At 40.5% G+C, this 21677-nt stretch overlaps 1 protein-coding gene and 2 long non-coding RNA genes across 3 annotated transcripts; all 3 read left to right on the top strand.

Annotated features, from left to right (window-relative positions):
- The first annotated feature begins 3157 nt into the window (after positions 1-3157).
- On the top strand, positions 3158-7667 carry LOC311148009. Its single transcript, XR_014614847.1, has 4 exons — positions 3158-3211; positions 6917-7006; positions 7179-7367; positions 7581-7667. It is a non-coding gene; the product is annotated as an uncharacterized lncRNA (long non-coding RNA).
- A 208-nt stretch (positions 7668-7875) lies between these two features.
- Positions 7876-12191, top strand: LOC311148134 (C4b-binding protein alpha chain-like; the record flags this gene model as incomplete). The annotated part of the gene is made up of 9 exons (XM_084185029.1): positions 7876-7944; positions 8065-8247; positions 8928-9101; positions 9604-9792; positions 10006-10105; positions 10411-10484; positions 10605-10787; positions 11484-11657; positions 12079-12191. Exons 1-9 carry the CDS (start codon positions 7905-7907, stop codon positions 12189-12191), a joined length of 1230 nt encoding a protein of 409 aa, XP_084041155.1. The 5' UTR covers positions 7876-7904.
- Positions 12192-16118: 3927 nt separating this feature from the next.
- LOC311147443 lies at positions 16119-19910 on the top strand. The gene is made up of 3 exons (XR_014614792.1): positions 16119-16137; positions 16280-16321; positions 19720-19910. It is a non-coding gene; the product is annotated as an uncharacterized lncRNA (long non-coding RNA).
- The last annotated feature ends 1767 nt before the right edge of the window (positions 19911-21677 follow it).

Raw genomic sequence — 21677 nt, 5'->3', positions numbered from 1 at the left:
ATCGTTTTTTTACAGGGAGTGTTTACCAGAGACAGATACTAACTCCCTGCCCAACAGCCACCAGATCCTGTCTAGGTTAGCGACACAATACATACAGTCTTGATTCTTGTTCATACATTTCCAACAATTATTTGTCTTACCGTAGGCCTGTTCATTTGACTGTATTAATAAGCTACACCATATCTAGTGTGACATTAAAACAGGAAGACCCCTCCCTTCCTGTGAATGATATCATGAAATAAACAAATATTACTTTATGAGTCAGGTGACTTTTATTGCATTTCATGCGTATGTAAATACTGAGTTGTGTGTGATGAGAATAGGATCCATTTCAAATTCCATGATGATTGTTATTCTATCCTTCCCAGGAACTCTGTCATACAATAAGACATTGTCACAGCATGAGAATCCGTTTTCAATGTCGACACTCAAAACAATGGAGAGCCAAACCCTCTAGATGTTGACCAGAAATGACAAACCACTTCCGGTTGCCGCCCCTTCTTTAAACTCATAACCTCAACATAAAGTTTTCCATAGTGCGTGATATATTATTGAATACTGTTTATTAAGAAATCAGATATGTGTACCTGTTGGTAAAATATTCTGTAAGGAATGTATTTGCTGTAACTGCTTTTAGAACATGTTTGGTTATAGTAAAACTTTTCACGAGGAAGGAAGCGGTGATGGTATTGTGTTAACCACAAAAAGACCAGAATATTTACAGTATCTTACTTAGAAACCATGCATAAAAGATGGAAATACCTTGCCCAAGTATTTGGAAGCATATCTAAATTATATCTTGGTCAGATGGTGTGTCAGGAGTGTCAGAAAATGGTGAAAGGTTATGTTACTCAGCATGAGTCAAATTGAGGATTGTTCTACATACTACGTTTACTTGTGTTTCTAAATCTCTAAATACCAAAGTGGTGATCATATCTTTTTTTTTTACAATGCTTCCACTTTGATACTCAGCATGCCACACCTTCAGTTCACTATTGAGTTGACCTCGTCTTTTCTTACCAGGTATAAGGAAGGTGTGCACATTTTTTTTTAAAGCACCTGGCATCAGTACCTGGCATAGTGTTCATTAACTGTTTCACTGTCACACTGTCACAACCCTGGATGACAGACAATATTCTAAAACCGTGTAGGCCTAGGCCTCATACATAGGCTATCTCTGTAAATAGATTATTTGCATGAGAGCCATGCTTGAGCTGAATTTGATGACAGCAGAAAAATGGGGTATAAAGTGATGTATTTCATTTCCATATATTTGAGAGATACTTTTTTATTACATACATTCTTCAAAATTCACTAAATGTGAAGTTAGCTGATGAATATTATCTCATAGAACAAAACGTATAAGATCTCCTAAGCCTGTGTTTATCACAGAACTTATTTTTGCAGTTTATCCAAAAACGCCATTAATTTTCGCAAACCATGATTTCAGATTCAGATGGTTTAATAGTCACATGTACAGGGTTGCAGGTGTGATTGCAGGGTACAGTGAACATCTTAGGCTCCGAGCTCCAACATGCAGGACTAAGTGAAATAAAAGAATGAAAATTGTCATGGAAACAATAGAAATAGAACTAGCACTATATACATCATAACAACTGTGGTAGTGATGAATAAATACATGTCCAACAGGGGGATGGCAGAGTAAAGACTGTTGAGGGGGTGGGGTGGAACGACCGTAGGTGGAGCAGCAGCATGACCATTGAGTGAAATAAAAACAAGTAAGTATACATAACAACTACAACAGTGATGAATGTGGTTGAGGTGGGGGCAGAGTAAAGTGTGTGTGGAGTAGCAGGGGGATGGGGGAGCAGGTAGCTGACTAGTGGTGGCTATTCAGCAGCCTGATGGTCTGAGGGTAGAAACTATTGGCCAGTCTTTCAGTTTTAGCCATGATGCTCCTGTACTGCCCGCGTCTGAGTGATTGAAGTGGGGAGAACAGGGCATGGCTTGGGTGGCTGGGGTCCCTGATGATCTTCTTGGCCTTCCTGTGACACCTGGTGTTGTAGTTCGGCTGCACGTATCACCCTCTGAAGAGCCTTGCGGTCCGCTGCGGTGGAGTTGCCGTACCAGGCTGTGATGCAGCCAGACAGTATGCTCGATGGTGCTCCTGTAGAACACTGTGATGGCCCTCGGGGACAGGCCGAACTTCTTCAGCATCCTGAGGTTGAAGAGTCGCTGTCGTGCCTTCTTCACTATGGTGTCCGTGTGGTTAGACCATTTCAGCTTCTCTGAGATATGTACGGCGAGGAAATTGAAGTTAGGATGGGGGCGTGTCCAGCCTGGTTCCTCCTGAAGTCCACAATCAGCTCCTTTGTTTTTCTTATATTGAGGGAGAGGTTGTTTACCTGGCACCACGCTGTCAGAGTGCCTACCTCCTCCCTCTAGGCTGTCTCGTTGTTGCTGGTGATCCGGCCTACTACTGTCGTGTGGTCAGCGATGAACAGCATCCTCACATATGCATTCCTTTTGTCCAGGTGGGTAAGGGCAGTGTGTAGTGCAATGGCGATTGCGTCGTTCGTGGATCTGTCAGGCCGGTAGGCGAATTGGAGAGGGTTGAGTGTGTCGGGGAGGTAGTAGGTGATATGGTCTTTGACTAGCCTCTCGAAGCACTTCATGATGACGGAAGTGAGTGCCACTGGTCGGTAGTCATTCAGTTCAGTTACTTTCCCTTTCTTGGGCACAGGGATGATAGTGTACATCTTGAAGCAGGTGGATATAGAGGCCTGAGCTAGGGAGAGATTGAAAATGTCAGAGAACACAACAGCCAGCTGGTCTGCACACGGCTAGAGATGCCATCTGGGCCGGCAGCCTTGTGAGGGTTAACACGTTTGAATGACTTACATTTGTCCTCAGTGGAGACTATGAGGGTGGCAGCTAAGGGTTAGCCAATGGTGGAGTTATTGCCAACAAAAAGATGCCATTACTATTTCTCTCTATGTCAAGTGTTCATTATTGACCTATAAATCACTTCTATTTGTGCTATGCCTTTTTGTGCCCACTGCCCTTTCTCCACAAATTGAAATTGTATATCTTGCTACTTACAGGCCCTTTATTAAAGACATGCCCCCTTGTCTTACCTGAAACGGAGGAGCACTGCCCTTAAAGAAAGGTGCAACACAAACGTCAAGTTGCTAGTCAGGCAGACATCGTTACTAGTTGAAGAAAGCGTACAGACCATTTGAACAATAAGGTAATATTTTTCCAAATACCGCTGATAATTATTGTAAATTATTCTAAAAAGTGCCATGTACGCGAACACGGTAGCTAGCAGATGCAGCTACAATTAGCCAGGCTTTCTAGTTAGCCCTACCCCATTCATAGACGCTAACCTTTAGCCCCTATTGATTAAAGTATCTTAAAAAACAGTACAGTATGTAGTGTCTTCTTCCCAGGGGAATTTTGTTAAGAGCCCAGACGCTCGATCTGATCGTTTGCGGTACGGTTTTGGGAACGTAGCTGTCCAACGTGGTCTCAGAGCGTTTCATATTATTCTTTACGTAAATCAAGGACTGTCTCTATAGTATTATATGTTAAGTTTCTTATGGTATATTAATTTGTGAATGTCCATCATCCGTTTCGTATGATATATTACTAATTGCAATTTGTACAATATGTTACTAATTGCAATTTGTACAATATGTTACTAATTGCAATGTGAACAATATGTGACTAATTGCAATGTAAACAATATGTTACTAATTGCAATTTGTACAATATGTTACTAATTGCAATTTGTACAATATGTTACTAATTGCAATTTGTACAATATGTTACTAATTGCAATTTGTACAATGTTACTAATTGCAATTTGTACAATATGTTACTAATTGCAATTTGTACAACATGTTACTAATTGCAATTTGTACAACATGTTACTAATTGCAATTCGTACAACATGTTACTAATTGCAATTCGTACAACATGTTACTAATTGCAATTCGTACAATGTGTTTTACAAATTTGCTAAATGTATATTATTTTTTACAAATTCCTATTTGTTGTGGCTAACGTTAGCTAGGTGGTTAACGCTAGCGTTAGCTAGCTCTAGGGGTTAAGGTTAAGTTAAAGGGTAGGTTAGTGGAAGGGTTAGCTAAAAGGGTTAGGCGGGGAAGGTTTAGCTAACATGCTAAGTAGTTGCTAAAATGCTAAAGTTGTCGATGATGAGGTTCGAACACGCAACACGCTTGCCTTAAGTAACATTCTATCTTATGTAACCATACCAATCATAACATATCATACTAATTTGTGTGTCCTGGATTACGTTTACTATGTACATCTAGTCTATGAGACCAGTCTGAACTATCTTTCATATCAACTAAAAATAATAAATGAAAAAGGTTAAATTATTACACAACTTTTATCTGTTCCCACACGACCATATCTCCATGTTACAGCATGTGTTTACAAAAAACATAAGGTCCTTGGCTAGTTCACTATTTTTTACAACTTTTGATGTTGGATGGTTCCTTACCCTGAAAGATTTATATGTACCAGGAGAAACTGTAATTCATGGTAACATGTTCTTTAAACAGCCATTACAAACTTCAGCTAACTTTAGCAATTGCTAGCTAAAATCAATAAAAGTGATCATGTTTAGAAAAATGTCAATCACCTGAAATCAACTCTATATTTGATGTACAGTACCAGTCAAAAGTTTGGATACACCTACTCATTCAAGTTTTTAAACATTTTACTATTTTCTACATTGTATAATAATAGTGAAGACATCAACACTATGAAATAACACATATGGAATCATGTAGTAACCAATCAAATATATTTTATATTTGAGATTCTTTGAAGTAGCCACCCTTTGCCTTGATGACAGCTTTGCACACTCTTGGCATTTTCTCAACCAGCTTCATGAGGTAGTCACCTGGAATACATTTCAATTTACAGGTGTGCCTCGTTAAAAGTTAATTTGTGGAATTTCTTTCCTTCATAATGTGTTTGAGCCAATCAGTTGTGTTGTGACAAGGTAGGGGGAGGTATACAGAAGATGGCCCTATTTGGTAAAAGACCAAGTCCAAATTATGGCAAGAACAGCTCAAATAAGCAAAAAGTAACGACTGTCCATCATTACTTTAAGACATGAAGGTCAGTCAATCTAAAACATTTCAAGAACTTTGAAAGTTTCTTCAAGTGCAGTTGCAAAAACCATCAACTGCTATGATGAAACTGGCTCTCATGAGGACCACCACAGGAAAGGAAGACCCAGAGTTACCTCTGCTGCGAGGATACGTTTGTTAGAGTTACCAGTCTCAGAAATTGCAGCCCAAATAAATGCTTCACAAAGTTAAAGTAACAGACCCATCTCAACATCAACTGTTAAGAGGGGACTGTGTGAATCAGGCCTTCATGGTCGAATTGCTGCAAAGAAACCCCTACTAAAGGACACCAATAAGAAGAAGAAGAGACTTGCTTGGGCCAAGAAAAACGAGCAATGGACATTAGACCGGTGAAAATCTGTCCTTTGGTCTGATGAGTCCGAATTTGTGATTTTTGGTTCCAACCGCCGTGTCTTTGTGAGACGCAGAGTAGGTGAATGGATGATCTCCGCATGTGGTTCCCACTGTGAAGCATGGAGGTGTGATGGTGTGGGGGTGCTTTGCTGGTGACACTGCCAGTGATTTATTTAGAATTCATGGCACACTTAACCAGCATGGCTACCACAGCATTCTGCAGCGATACGCCATCCCATCTGGTTTACACTTAGTGGGACTATCATTTGTTTTTCAACAGGACAATAAACCAACACACCTCCAGGCTGTGTAAGGGCTATTTGACCAAGAAGGAGAGTGATGGAGTGCTGCATCAGATGACCTGGCCTCCACAATCACCTGACCTCAACCCAATTGAGATGGTTTGGGATGAGTTGGACTGCAGAGTGAAGGAAAAGCAGCCAACAAGGTCTCAGCATATGTGGGAACTCCTTCAATACTGTTGAAAAGCATTCCAGGTGAAGCTGGTTGAGAGAATGCCGAGAGTGTGCAAAGCTGTAAAGGCAAAGGGTGGCTACTTTGAAGAGTCTTTTTGTTTAACACTTTTTTTGGTTACTACATGATTCCATGTGGTATTTCATAGTTTTGATGTCTTCACTATTATCCTACAATGTAGAAAATAGTTTTAAAAAATAAAGAAAAACCCTTGAATGAGTAGGTGTGTCCAAACTTTTGACTGGTACTGTAACTTAAAGGTGATTTGGCCATAAAACAACAACATGCTCACATGCCCCCATCACTTTTATTGATTTTTAACTAGCGGTGGCTGATGTTAGCTGAAGTTTGTAATGGCTGTATAAAGAGAACTGAGCCATGGATTAGTTTCCCCTGGCCCATAGACTACTTTCAGGGTGAGGATCCATCTAACATCATGATGTAAAATAGTGAACTACTCATTTAATGAGTAAAGGCCTTAAGGAATAACTGTAGGCTCATTATCAGTAAATTTTTGGCCTTGTGTCCCAGAGTCCAGTAACGTTACCAGCTAGCTAACTTTATCTACTAAACCTTATTGTGAGTAATATGTGTATTTCCTTGTCAACAGTGTGATTGAGGCAAGTGGATATTTAGCTAGCCGATCAAACTCAACTCCACGTTTTACAATGGAGTTGAGCGGCAACTAGTGTGTGGACTAAAGCACCAACGTCACATAAAATCACAGGTGCTATTCTTTGGGTTCTGAAATCTGTCGTTTTTGATAAAAACTTCATTTTATGTGACGTCGGAGCTCCTGTCCGCACACTAGTCGCCGCTCAGCTCCATCGTAAATCATTGAGTTTAGTCAGCTTGTGGATATTGTGAGAAGTTCATCCGCTTAGGTGGGGATCTGGCAAAACGTTACAGTACAAGCAAACCAACCAATCCAGGAAATTGTGTGCTGCTGCTTGTTACAGGAAAAGAAGACGTCATGCAGCCCTCTAACGTCTGTTGGTCCTTGACGATATGGATGGTCCAGCTGGCCTTGATGTTTCTCACTATTCAAGGTGGGGTCATATCTGTATAGAATCAGAATCCTATTTCTTGGCATCTCTGTCTACAGACGGTGGTTTGAAGCTTACACTACTACAGTTTATGGGTTGAATTGACGGTGTTGTCTCCTGTATTTGTTCACCTTGGTCATTAACATTAACTCAGTTTTGTCTCCAACTCTTTCAGCTCAAAACTGCACCAAACCCATAGGAGGGCCAAACATGGTTTTGTCAGATGCCTTCATCATTCAAGAGACATTTGTAGACGGAGCAAATGTCACTTTTGACTGTGCAATTGGATATGTCCGTGCAGGAGGGTCTCGTACAGTCACCTGTACTGCTGGCGTGTGGAGTAAAGTGAAACTGGAATGCGAAAGTAATATAATTGTTTTTGTTCTGAAAAGTTATGCCATACTCTTGTAAATGTTTCCTGTTTTTAGTTACCCACTCGCAACTTGATATATTCATTGCCCATCCATAGATCTTCTTGAAATATTAGCCTGGAATTCGGACCTGTTTTGTGCTAACATTCAACTCTTTGCCACTGTCATTTTGAAAGTCTGACTGGTTTTCTCTATTGTTGTTTCAGGGAAGTCGTGTGGCTCCCCAGGAGAAGTGATGAACGGCCATTTTAATCTCTCTGAGGGGATCTTGTTTGGTGACAAGGTTGTTGCTACCTGTAAAACTGGGTCAGTGCAAGGCTATTTGCCTTACTCAAACTTCCCCTCCCTAAAAGTTAAACAAAATGTTTATTTTTTTTATGTTTGGCATATTATCTGTCGTTACTATTTTGATCAGAGCTCTCTGTTGTAACCCTTGTTGTCCTAAAAGCAAAGCTCCAAATACTGTCTCATATTATCTAATCTTTCTCTTTTTCAGCTATTTGCTTGTGGGCAGCGGTGTAAGGACCTGTATGGACGGAGGCTGGGATGGCAGAGTTCCTGTATGTGAAGGTTAGTCATCTGAAGGAGCATGTCAAGTGAAAATAACAATAACTTTAACAGTTCTGTGCTTGTGCCTAAATCAAAACTCTTCATAACTGATTATAACTGCGGTTGTGCTCTAATCTGCAGTGGTGAAGTGTGGAAAGCCCCCCACCATTGTCAACGGTGGGCCTGTTGTCCCACCTGAAGAGACGTATAACTATGGAAGTGTAGTGCAATATGGCTGTGAGAAGGATTACACTCTGGTTGGAACTAAATCCATAATCTGCTCGGAGAATGGAGAATTCCAGCCAGCTCCACCTGAGTGTAAAAGTACGTTGAAAGCTTGCCTTTTTTCCAATTCTAAGTATGGTTGTTAACAAAATATAGAACTGCTTACACCAGGGGTGTCAAACTCATTCCATGGAGGGCCTAGTGTCTGATGGTTTTTGGTTTTTCCTTTCAATGAAGACCTAGACAACCAGGTGAGAGGAGTTCCTTACTAATTAGTGTTCTTAATTCATCAATCAAGTACAATGGAGGAGTGGAAACCCGCAGACACACGGCCCTCCATGGAATGAGTTTGAAACATGTGGCTTACACTGATCAAATCTATATGGGCTCCACTTTTTTCCTCCACCACACAATCGTGAGCATGTTCTAGATGACCTCTGAAAGATAAATGTGTAAATATCACAGTATCTAGCCTAATAAAATAGAACATAAGCACAGATGTGCATGAAACAGGCTAAGCAAGCAGTCTAAAACATGGATAATGTGTAGGCCTATTCTGAAAACCATGATGCAACATTAAGCTCAGAGGAAGTGGTTTACAATAGAATCTACCCTATTTATTTGTTAGATAATGATTAGTTGCAGGATTCATAAATGGGTGACTATAACAACATTGTTTATTGCTTCAAGTAGTCTAAAACCAATAAATAATATACTTGGGTCACATTGTTCACCTCAAAACAGTAGCTAATGACATCTCTCTTTGTTTACGTCTGCAGTGGTCTCATGTCCTCCTCCTGTTGTTGAGAATGGCGTTCGGATTGAAGGCCGTCCCCCCTATACGTACAAGTCTTTTGTGACATATAAGTGCAACGCTGGATATGAGATGGAGGGACAAGCCAGTCTGACCTGTGAAATAGAAGGCTGGTCAGCTCCTTTCCCTACATGCAGAGGTAAGACTGATTTCAGTGTTTGTTATTTAACACACTTTAGCCTATATTTTAGCTCAGATAGTTTGTGCACCATTTGGTGTGTAGGAACAGAGGACCAATGTGTCAGCAAACTGTATTTGTTAATGGAATTGACCTGAACTCATATAAACACATTGAGGCCTTTTTGATAAGAAAATATGGTATGTGTGTTAATGTTCATGCTAATTGTTATTTTTCACCATATACATGCCTGTGCATAGCAACCTCAAGTATTTATTTTCCCTTTTTACATGTTATGAGTGATTGACTAGCTATCTGGTCCAACACCATTCTACTCCTCAGACCACACTGGCTGACTAAAGCATTTGAGGGATCAGAATCCTATTTCTTTGCATCTCTGTCTACAGACGGTGGTTTGAAGCTTACACTACTACAGTTTATGGGTTGAATTGACGGTGTTGTCTCCTGTATTTGTTCACCTTGGTCATTAACATTAACTCCATTTTGTCTCCACCTCTTTCAGCTCAAAGCTGCACCAAACCCATAGGAGGGCCAAACATGGTTTTGTCAGATGCCTTCATCGCTCATGAGACATTTGTAGACGGAGCAAATGTCACTTTTGACTGTGCAATTGGATATGTCCGTGCAGGAGGGTCTCGTACAGTCACCTGTACTGCTGGCGTGTGGAGTAAAGTGAAACTGGAATGCGAAAGTAATATAATTGTTTTTTTTCTGAAAAGTTATGCCATACTCTTGTAAATGTTTCCTGTTTTTAGTTACCCACTCGCAACTTGATATATTAATTGCTCATCCATAGAACTTCTTGAAATACTAGCCTGAAATTCGGACCCGTTTTGTGCTAACATTCAACTCTTTGCCACTGTCATTTTGAAAGTCTGACTGGTGTTCTCTATGGTTGTTTCAGGGAAGTCGTGTGGCTCCCCAGGAGAAGTGATCAACGGCGATTTTGATCTCTCTGAGGGGATCTTGTTTGGTGACAAGGTTGTTGCTACCTGTAACACTGGGTCAGTGCAAGGCTATTTGCTTCCCCCCCCCCCGAATGCTTTCTTGAGTGTTAGATGTGATTTCTTAGTTAACATGGCAACTGTCATGTTTCACAAAGCTGTCCATTTGTAGGCCTAATTTTGTGATTTCCAAATAGGCCTTACTCAAACTTCCCTAAAAGTTAAACAAAATGTTTTTTTATTTTTATGTTTGGCATATTATCTGTCATTACTATTTTGATCAGAGTTCTCTGTTGTAACCCTTGTTGTCCTAAAAGCAAAGCTCCAAATACTGTCTCATATTGTCTAATCTTTCTCTTTTTCAGCTATTTGCTTGTGGGCAGCGGTGTAAGGACCTGTATGGACGGAGGCTGGGATGGCAGAGTTCCTGTATGTGAAGGTTAGTCATCTGAAGGAGCATGTCAAGTGAAAATAACAATAACTTTATCAGTTCTGTGCTTGTGCCTAAATCAAAACTCTTCATAACTGATCATAACTGCGGTTGTGCTCTAATCTGCAGTGGTGAAGTGTGGAAAGCCCCCCACCATTGTCAACGGTGGGCCTGTTGTCCCACCTGAAGAGACGTATAACTATGGAGATGTTGTGCAATATGGCTGTGAGAAGGATTACACTCTGGTTGGAACTAAATCCATAACCTGCTCTGAGAATGGAGAATTCCAGCCAGCTCCACCTGAGTGTAAAAGTACGTTGAAAGCTTGCCTTTTTTCCAATTCTAAGTATGGTTGTTAACAAAATATAGAACTGCTCACATGAACTGCTTACACCAGGGGTGTCAAACTCATTCCATGGAGGGCCTAGTGTCTGATGGTTTTTGGTTTTTCCTTTCAATGAAGACCTAGACAACCAGGTGAGAGGAGTTCCTTACTAATTAGTGATCTTAATTCATCAATCAAGTACAATGGAGGAGTGGAAACCCGCAGACACACGGCCCTCCATGGAATGAGTTTGAAACATGTGGCTTACACTGATCAAATCTATATGGGCTCCACTTTTTTCCTCCACCACACAATCGTGAGCATGTTCCAGATGACCTCCTCTGAAAGATAAATGTGTAAATATCACAGTATCTAGCCTAATAAAATAGAACATAAGCACAGATGTGCATGAAACAGGCTAAGCAAGCAGTCTAAAACATGTATAATATGTAGGCCTATTCTAAAAACCATGATGCAACATTAAGCTCAGAGGAAGTGGTTTACAATAGAATCTACCCTATTTATTTGTTAGATAATGATTAGTTGCAGGATTCATAAATGGGTGACTATAACAACATTGTTTATTGCTTCAAGTAGTCTAAAACCAATAAATAATATACTTGGGTCACATTGTTCACCTCAAAACAGTAGCTAATGACATCTCTCTTTGTTTACGTCTGCAGTGGTCTCATGTCCTCCTCCTGTTGTTGAGAATGCCGTTCGGATTGAAGGCCGTCCCCCCTATACGTACAAGTCTTTTGTGACATATAAATGCAACGCTGGATATGAGATGGATGGACAAGCCAGTCTGACCTGTGAAATAGAAGGCTGGTCAGCTCCTTTCCCTACATGCAGAGGTAAGACTGATTTCAGTGTTTGTTATTTAACACACTTTAGCCTATATTTTAGCTCAGTTTTTGCACCATTTGGTGTGTAGGAACAGAGGACCAATGTGTCAGCAAACTGGCTTTTTTAATGGAATGGACCTCAACTTATATAAACACATTGAGGACTTTTTGATAAGAAAATATGGTATGCGTGTTAATGTTCATTCTAATTGTTATTTTTCACCATATACATGCATGTGCATAGCAACCTCAAGTATTTATTTTCCCTTTTTACATGTTATGAGTGATTGACTAGCTGTCTGGTCCAACACCATTCTACTCCTCAGACCACACTGGCTGACTAAAGCATTTGAGGGATCACAACAGTAAAGTGTTGTGACAGACCGGATAAGAATAGTTAGTGGCCTAATTATATGTAATGTCTTTATAGCCCTTCTGACTACAACAAAGCCCCCCACTACCACAACTACAGCAGCTACTACAAAGAGAACCATAGTCCACGTTAAGAGCATTTTGATACTGCTTGGCACAATCCTAATCTAATGTTATTTATTTATTTATATACACACACAGTTGTAGTCGGAAGTTTACATACACCTTAGCCAAATACATATCAACTCAGTTTTTCATAATTCCTGACGTTTAATCCTAGTAGAAATGCCCTGTCTTAGGTGTATGTAAACTTCCGACTACAACTGTGTGTGTATATAGGATCACCACTTTATTTTAAGAATGTGAAATGTCAGAATAATAGTAGAGAATTCTTTATTTCAGCTTTTATTTCTTTTATCACATTCCCAGCGGGTCAGAAGTTTACATAGACTCAATTAGTATTTGGTAGCATTGCCTTTAAAAATGGGTCAAACGTTTCGGGAAGCCTTCCACAAGCTTCCCACAATAAGTTGGGTGAATTTTGGCCCATTCCTCCTGACAGAGCTGGTGTAACTGAGTCAGGTTTGTAGGCCTCCTTGCTCGCACACGCTTTTTCAGTTCTGCACACAAATTCTCTATAGGATTGAGGTCAGGGCTTTGTGATGGCCACTCCAATACCTTGACTTTGTTGTCCTTAAGACATTTTTCCTTAACTTTGGAAGTATGCTTGGGGTCATTGTCCATTTGGAAGACCCATTTGCGACCAAGCTTTAACTTCCTGACTGATGTCTTGAGATGTTGCTTCAATATATTCACATCATTTTCCTTCCTCATGCCATCTATTTTGTGAAGTGCACCAGTCCCTCCTGCAGCAAAGCACCCCCACAGCATGATGCTGCCACCCCCGTCTTTCACGGTTGGGATAGTGTTCTTCGGCTTACAAGCACCCGCCTTTTTCCTCGAAACATAACGATGGTAATTATGGCCAAACAGTTCTATTTTTGTTTAATCAGACCAGAGGACATTTCTCCAAAAAGTACGATCTTTGTTCCCATGTGCAGTTGCAAACTGTAGTCTGGCTTTTTTATGGCGGTTTTGGAGCAGTGGCTTCCTTGCTGAGCGGCCTTTCAGGTCATGTTGATTATAGGACTTGTTTTACTGTGGATATATATACTTTTGTTTGTGTTTCCTCCAGCATCTTCACAAGGTCCTTTGCTGTTGTTCTGGGATTGATTTGCACTTTTCACACCAAAGTACGTTCATCTCTAGGAGACAGAACGCGTCTCCTTCCTGAGCGGTATGATGGCTGCGTGGTCCCATAGTGTTTATACTTGCGTACTATTGCTTGTGCAGATGAACGTGGTACCTTCAGGCGTTTGGAAATTGCTCCCAAGGAAGAACCAGACTTGTGGAGGTCTACAATTTCTTTTCTGAGGTCTTGGCTGATTTCTTTTGATTTTCCCATGATGTCAAGCAAAGAGGCACTGAGTTTGAAGGTAGGCCTTGAAATACATCCACAGGTACACCTCCAATTGACTCAAATGATGTCCATTAGCCTATCAGAAGCTTCTAAAGCCATGACATCATTTTCTGGAATTTTCCAAGCTGTTTAAAGGCACAGTCAACTTAGTGTATGTAAACTTCTGACCCACTGGAATTGTGATACAGTGAAATAATCTGTCTGTAAACAATTGTTGGAAAAATAACTGTCCTAACCAACTTGCCAAAACGATAGTTTGTTAACAATAAATTTGTGGAGTAGTTGAAAAACGAGTTTTAATGACTCCAACCTAAGTGTATGTAAACTTCCGACTTCAACTGTATATTCTCACACAGTTTATTAGGTACACCACCCATTCACGAAAAAGGATCGCTCCTACAGACAGTGAGTCACGTGGCCATGGCTTGCTATATAAAGCAGGCATTGAGGCATTCAGTTACTGTTCGATTGAACATAAGAATGGGCTAAACAAGTGACTTAAGCGACTGAGCGTGGAATGATCATCAGTGCCAGGCAGGCCGGATCCAGTATCTAAGAAACAACAGCCGGGCATTTCACACACTGGGCTTTTCACGCACGACAGTGTCTAGGGTTTACCGAGAATGGTGGGAAAAGCAAAAAAACATCCAGTCAGCGGCAGTCCTGTGGGCGAAAACAGCTTGTTGATGAGGGAGGTCGTAGGAGAATGGCAAGAATCGTGCAAGCTAACATGCAGGCCACAAACAGACAGATAATGAAACAGTACAACAGTGGTGTGCAGAACGGCATCTCGGAACGCACAACTCGTCGATCCTGGTCAGGGATGGGCTATTGCATCAGAAGACCACACCGGGTTTCACTGCTATCAGCTAAAAACAAGAAGAGGAGGCTCAAGTGGGCACGTGATCACCAACACTGGACAATTGAGGAGTGGAAATACATTGCCTGGAACATGACGAGTTCAGTTCACTTGAGTGGCCTGAGCATTCCCCAGACCTCAACCCAATAGAGCATCCTTGGGATGAAATGGAACGGGCTGTTCGCAGCATGAATGTACCGCCGTCCAATCTGCAGCAACTGCGAGATGCCATCGCGTCGTCATGGAACAACATCCCTGTGAAATGTTTCCGACACCTTGTAGAATGCCCCGAAGAATTCAGGATCTTCTGGAGGCAACGGGGGTCTGACCTGGTACTAGATGGGATCCCTTATTGATGTCACCTGTTAAATCCACTTCAATCAGTGTAGATGAAGGGGAGGAGACCGGTTAAAGAAGGATTTTTAAGCCTTGAGACATAGCTTGTGTAAGTGTGCCATTCAGATGGTGAATTGGCAAGACATATTTAAGTGCCTTTCGAATGGGGTATGGTAGTAAGTGCCAGACGCTACTGCGTTTTCACGCTCAACAGTTTCCCATGTGTATCAAGAATGGTCCACCAGCCAACTTGACACAACTGTGGGAAGCATTGGAGTCAACATGGACCAGCATCCCTGTGGAACGCTTTCGACACCTTGTAGAATCTATGCTGAGGGCAAAAGGGGGTGCAACTCAATGTTTTGTACACTCAGTATACTGTATATAGCCTAGCAGTGGCTTTGCTTCTGACCCCTCATGTTCTTCTCCATAGCATTACCTAGCCTACAGGAAATCAGAGAGTGCCTGTTGTACAGCTGAATGACCTGAATTCACATGTTTAGTGTTGATAGAGAAAATATATTATGCTAACACTTTGGCACCTAACACCTTAACTCATTGTATTAGCCTAACCTTTGATCCTTTGTGGTAATACAATAACCCAGTGGTGTCTGTCTGAGGCTTTGGAAGGACCTCAACACCAAGTTACATGTCATAGTCTGTGGCTGAGGTGCAGAATCATCATTGGTTCTGTGAAGTATACTCAGCCTAATATGCTCACTAAATTCCCCTAGTAATTTGTGTCCAAAGAGATATGCTTGTCTAAACGGCAGGGCGGCAGGTAGCTTAGTGGTTAAGAGCGTTGTGCCAGTAACCGAAAGGTCGCTGGTTCTAATCCCCGAGCCGACTAGGTGAAAAATCTGTCGATGTGCCCTTGAGCAAGGCACTTAACCGTAATTGCTCCTGTAAGTCGCTCTGGATAAGAGCGTCTGCTAAATGACCTTTTTAATTTAATTTTTAAACTTTTATTGACACTTGAATTATACATTCAAATTGAATCTGATTGTCATCCAGTGGTAGTTTATGGTGGCTTTTCTCCATCAGACTCTCTTTCACCTGAAACAAAGGATGGATTGTGATCTGAATATGTAACAATGTACCTGTCAAGTAGTCATGGAGAAAAACATAACCCATATCAAATGCATGAAGTAATCATCACTCTGTCCTCATAAACGGCTGAACCCTATCTTGAGCTATGCGAGCACATAGCCTACCTCTAACACGGAAATAAAATACTGGATGTGTTGAAATGTAACACTAGTTTGTTCACTTGCATGCCATGCCACTAACACCACCACATTCTTTCACCACAGTATTTTATTTGTTTTATCCAACATCTGTATGCTGTATTAGTCATTGTTAAATCTGTGTGTTAACTCTATCACTTCTTTAAGTAACAGATCGTGTACCTGACCCCACTCAAACAACCCCAGACCCCAACAGTAAGCTATCACCCAGTTGCTATCCATCTTTTTATGTTGTAGCTGTATGATGTTCTCTTTGATGGTTCATTACCTATTTAGGTGATGATTCAGCTTCACTGCAAATTCATGTCACCTTCCTTCTGTGTTTGTTTATTTACAGACAACGCTGGGAAAATAGCAGGCGGTGTTGTAGGTGTACTTGGTAAGTTGCAGAAGATGTTGTTTTTTAATGACGAGCTATGTGGATAACAACAATATCAATCAAGGAAGAGACTATAGGCTATTGCAGTCCAACATTAGTGATGTAACATTAGCATCATGCTAATAAGTGGGAATATAGTCAAATTCACAGAACTATTCTTCTGAAGAACAGATTCATTGGATTGACACTTTTTTTCAAATCTTATCATTCAACAATTGTTTACGTGTTGCTGTACTATTAATTAATTTTCTAACATACTCACCAATGTATAGGCTTGTTATTTTGTTTCTTGTGCAGAACTGACATGAGGTTATTTGTAATAAGTTGCTATTGTTACTGGCATACAGACCTGAAATATTTTTTGGGGGGGTTTTCAAAGGTCCAATGCAGCGGTTTTATTTCTGGGTAACAATTAAATACCATACTGTGATTTGTTTTCAGTTAAAATTGTCAAAGTAACAAATCGCTTCCTAGCAAAGAGCAATTTCTCAAGCAAGAATTTAGCTACGACTGTCTGGGAGTGGTCTGAGTGGGGAGGGAAAAACTGAAAACTAGCTGTAATTGGCAGAGGTTTGAAACTCTCATTCTTATTGGTATATTAGCTTAACTAATTTACCATTGCTACCGATGCTGGTTTCTGCCAAATGCTGCATGATTTTTGTTTGCAAAGCTTTCTAATATTTAATATGAATATACACACACCAGCCACAGTAGTGGAGCAATGTGAACGCAGTGGCCATCTTGGCAGAAATGGTTTGTTTAGTGTTTTTTCTGCCATTGTAATCCATGTGCGGGCCGCCACGGCGTTTTTTTTGTGTCGCCTAAGTCCTAACGGGCAATTTAGGGATGGAAAAACGCTTTTCAATGGACCTACACTACCGGTCAAAAGTTTTAGAACACCTACTCATTCAAGGGTTTTTCTTTATTTGTACTATTTTCTACATTGTAGAATAATAGTGAAGACATTCAAACTATGAAATAACACATATGGAATCATGTAGTAACCAAAAAAGTGTTAAACAAATCAAAATATATTTGAGATTCTTCAAGTAGCCACCCTTTGCCATGATCACAGTTTTGCACACTCATGGCATTCTCTCAACCAGCTTCATGTGGTAGTCACCTGGAATGCATTTCAATTAACAGGTGTGCCTTTTAAAAAGTTAATTTGTGGAATTTCTTTCCTCCTTAATGCGTTTCAGCCAATCAGTTGTGTTGTGACAAGGTAGGGGGGGTGGGGGGTATAAGATAGATAAGAAGATAGCCCTATTTGGTAAAAGACCAAGTCCAGATTATGGCAAGAACAGCTCAAATAAGCAAAGAGAAATGACAGTCCATTACTTTAAGACATGAAGGTCAAGCAATACGGAACATTTCAAGAACTTTGAAAGTTTCTTCAAGTGCAGTCGCAAAAACCATCAAGCGCTATGATGAAACTGGCTCTCACGAGGACCGCCACAGGAATGGAAGACCCAGAGTTACCTCTGCTGCAGAGGATAAGTTCATTAGCTTTACCAGACTCAGAAATTGCAGTCCAAATAAGCAGAGTTCAAGTAACAGACACATCTCAACATCAACTGTTCAGATGAGACTGTATGATACAGGCCTTCATGGTCAAATTGCTGCAAAGAAACCACTACTAAATGACACCAATAAGAAGAAGAGACTTGCTTGGACTTATTAACACGAGCAATGGACAATAGACCATTGGAAATTTGTCCTTTGGTCTGGAGTTCAAATTTGAGATTTTTGGTTCCAACCGCCGTGTCTTTGTGAGACATGGTGTGGGTGAACGGATGATCTCCGCATGTGTATTTCCCACCGTAATGCATGGAGGTGTTCTGGTGTGGGGGTGCTTTGCTGGTGACACTGTCTGTGATTTTATTTAGAATTCAAGGAATACTTAACCAGCATGGCTACCACAGCATTCTGCAGTGATACGCCATCCCATCTGGTTTGGGCTTAGTCCCAATATCATTTGTTTTTCAACAGGACAATGACCCAACACACCTCCAGGCTGTGTAAGGGCTATTTTACCAAGAAGGGGAGTGATGGAGTGCTGCATCAGATGACATGGCCTCCACAATCCCTCGACCTCAACCAAATTGAGATGGTTTGGGATGAGTTGGACCGCAGAGTGAAGGAAAAACAACCAACATGTGCTCAGCATATGTGGGAACTCCTTCAAGACTGTTGGAAAAGCATTCCAGGTGAAGCTGGTTGAGAGAATGCCAAGCGTGTGCAAAGCTGTCATCAAGGCAAAGGGTGGCTATTTTGAAGAATCTCAAATCTTAAATATATGATTTGTTTAACACTTTTTTGGTTATTACATGATTCCATATGTGTTATTTCATAGTTTTGTTGTCTTCAGTATTATTCTACAATGTAGAAAATAGTAAAAATAAAGAAAAACCTTTGAATGAGTAGGTGTCCAAACTTTTGACCGGTAGTGTATGTATATATTTTATTATAAAATAATCTTTGAGAACTAACAATCATCAACATAAGCTAGACAGTCAGGGAGAATTAAAAATTCCCAAAACAACGAATTTATCAATATTGATTTTGTAATTGTGTAGCTTTTAAATTTGCTATAAAACTGCAATAGTTTCACTTGGCTGCATGGCAAAATGTGTAGATTTGCAGGAAATGACCTTTAAAACTGCTAAAATATCTCTACACCGTAAAATAGGGACCTCTAAAATCTTGCCATGCTGACCACCTAAACCCCTTTTTGATCCAGAATAGGGAAAACCTAGTCAGTTGCACAACTGAATGCATTCAACCGATATGTGTCTTCCTCATTTAACAACAGTTGTTGTTGGTTAACTGCCTTGCTCAAGGGCAGAACGGCATATTACCAGCGACCTTTCGGTTACTGGCCCAACACTCTTAACCGCTAGGTTACCTTCTGGGGTAGTCGCTCACGTGGTGGGCATTGGGCAAAGCTGCCGGTTTTGTGAGGGGCTGATGGCCAGACTTTTGGGGACAGCTCTAGAGGTGGCTACTCAGGAAATGTGGCCACTAAACTCAGAAGACAGAGTTTATGAGCGTACAACATTTTGATTTAATTTGAGATAATAAGAAAAGATGGATGATTGAGAATTAATTAGTAGTGAAATGCAAAATGTTTATTTTGAAGGGTGAGCATGATGACCTCTTGAACATTGAACTGAAACATAATGATCTCCAACTTGGCTTCAAGCTGACATGTTGTGGCAGCTATTCAGTCATGATATGTGTCAAAGTCCAACAGATTTATCCAGTTTGTGTTCCACAGGTCCACGTTGGTTTTGTCTCCTTTTTTTTAGCTGGGCAGATGGTTATTATCAGTATATAAAGAAATGTATTTTTGGGAGATGTCTAACTTTGTATTTTTGGGGTGTTTTCTTTTTCAGTGCCAAGTCTTCTACTTTACCTCAGTCTCCTCCTGCTTCATTGAGAAGGAAGGAGTCACAGTAAACTGGCTGTTGTGATGTCCCCCGACTCTACCACTCTCCCGTTTTATGAACGCAGCAGCCCCTCCCAAACACCTGGAATGGTTCATATGCTTTTAAAAGGAATCTCTATTACATGATGATTAGAAACCTCCCGATGAAGAATGTATTGGTTCACTCCCATTTGGAAGCTTGTGCTCAAGGAGTGGCCTAACTTAATAATTATTTATGTTTCCAGTGTACTTCACAAATCACTCTGTCTGATCCTGATTTATCTCATTGCCAACATTCTGATGTTAAAATTCACCCATATGAATGGCAGCTGCTTTTCTGAGTGAATTGAAAGGAATTGATGCATTATACTTATTTTTTAAAGTGTGTTAGTTCTTTGAGGGATCAAGGACTCTCTCATGATCTAGCTTTGGCATCTTTATTTGCACTTATTGCCTATTTGTATTGTCTTGCAGTTCTACTGTAGATAAGCCAATGAAAGATTTATTTAAAAATATATAAATACATTTTGTTTTAATGATAACGTTGAAAGAGTCTCTTCCAACAGGACCACTGGGTCGTGGTGTTCTATAGGCAGGACACCTACAGCTCTCAGTAATATCAGGCTCAGCATAGTGCATTTTGAATGTTCAAAGTGCTCTGGATTCTTCACTATGCCTTAGCAATGGAAAATTCCAAACATTCTGCAGTTGTACCCTTTATTTATTTTGTAGTATCTTGACAGACATTTTCCACTGCCCTTTTTATTCCATTGCTTGGTTGTCTCTTACAGGCTGTCCTGTTTTTCTTTGTTAATGAAAATAACAGATTTAATGTGTTGTGTGAGATCTAATAGCACTTGTTTGCATAAAACTAGTGGTTGCTTCAAATGAAACCAGGTTCTTATTTAGTAGGGTAAGTTTAGAATGTTGCAAATAAAAGTGTAATACATATTATTGGAGTTTGGTGTCTATTGTATAGCCCATGGTCAATTTGAATTAGCTTTATTCTGATCAATGTACCCTACTAAGTAAGCAGAGCAATGTTAAACAACCAAACAAGACAACCACATTTTTCATGCTTTTTACTTGAAAATGATAATACATGTTCCAGAATTTGATCTTTGAAACTGCTATATCCAACAGAGGAGCACTTAGAATTCACAAAATTATGTATTAATGTGTTTGAATTATACTGTAGATCTCACCACTGTCCCTTTATGCTGTACTTTTCTCTTTGGTTTCAGTCTGTGTCTGGAACCTGTTCAATTATCAGTGTGGAACCACTTTAAACTAGTATGTTGTGATCAGCCAGTTATGAAACAAATATTTGTTGCACTTGTTTGATTAACTTAATGTACCAATCAATTAAAAATAAATCATTTTAACATTAACCTTTGTCTTTCTCCATGGATTACTTGATACCATAGATTTAGACATCGCATTTTAGTATCTAAATTTAAATTAGTCATTTAGCAGACGTTCTTATCCAGAGCGATTTAGCGCTCTATTCAATCCGTAGCACTGATGATCCGCTTTATAGTGCAATTGACAATTAAAGGCAATGTTCCCGCGGTTGCGGAGACTGCATTCACGGTAAACGCTGCATATGTCAGCTCAATCGGAAATTACCTTTACATTTTAACACAGATCTTCCGCGATACGGATTTAATCCAGCCCTTATAGTTAGCTAGGTGGGACAACCACTTATCTCAGTCATAAGGGCCAAGAGATCAGAGGTGGCATAGCCTGAAGGTAGTAGGGAGGGGTAGTTCCCCTTGCTGCTCCATAGGCAAGCACCATGGTCTTGTAGTGGATGCGAGCTTTGACTGGAAGGCAGTGAGGAGTGACGAAGGAGCATTGTGACATGGGAGACCTTTGGAAGGTTGAACACCAGGCAGGCTCCATCTTGAAGTTGTCAACATCTTT

Source organism: Coregonus lavaretus (assembly GCF_964263955.1).
Source record: "Coregonus lavaretus genome assembly, chromosome: 20".
Taxonomy (NCBI): domain Eukaryota; kingdom Metazoa; phylum Chordata; class Actinopteri; order Salmoniformes; family Salmonidae; genus Coregonus; species Coregonus lavaretus.
The sequence above is the reverse complement of the archived record's forward strand: the minus strand, read 5'-3'. Positions and strand labels throughout refer to the sequence as shown.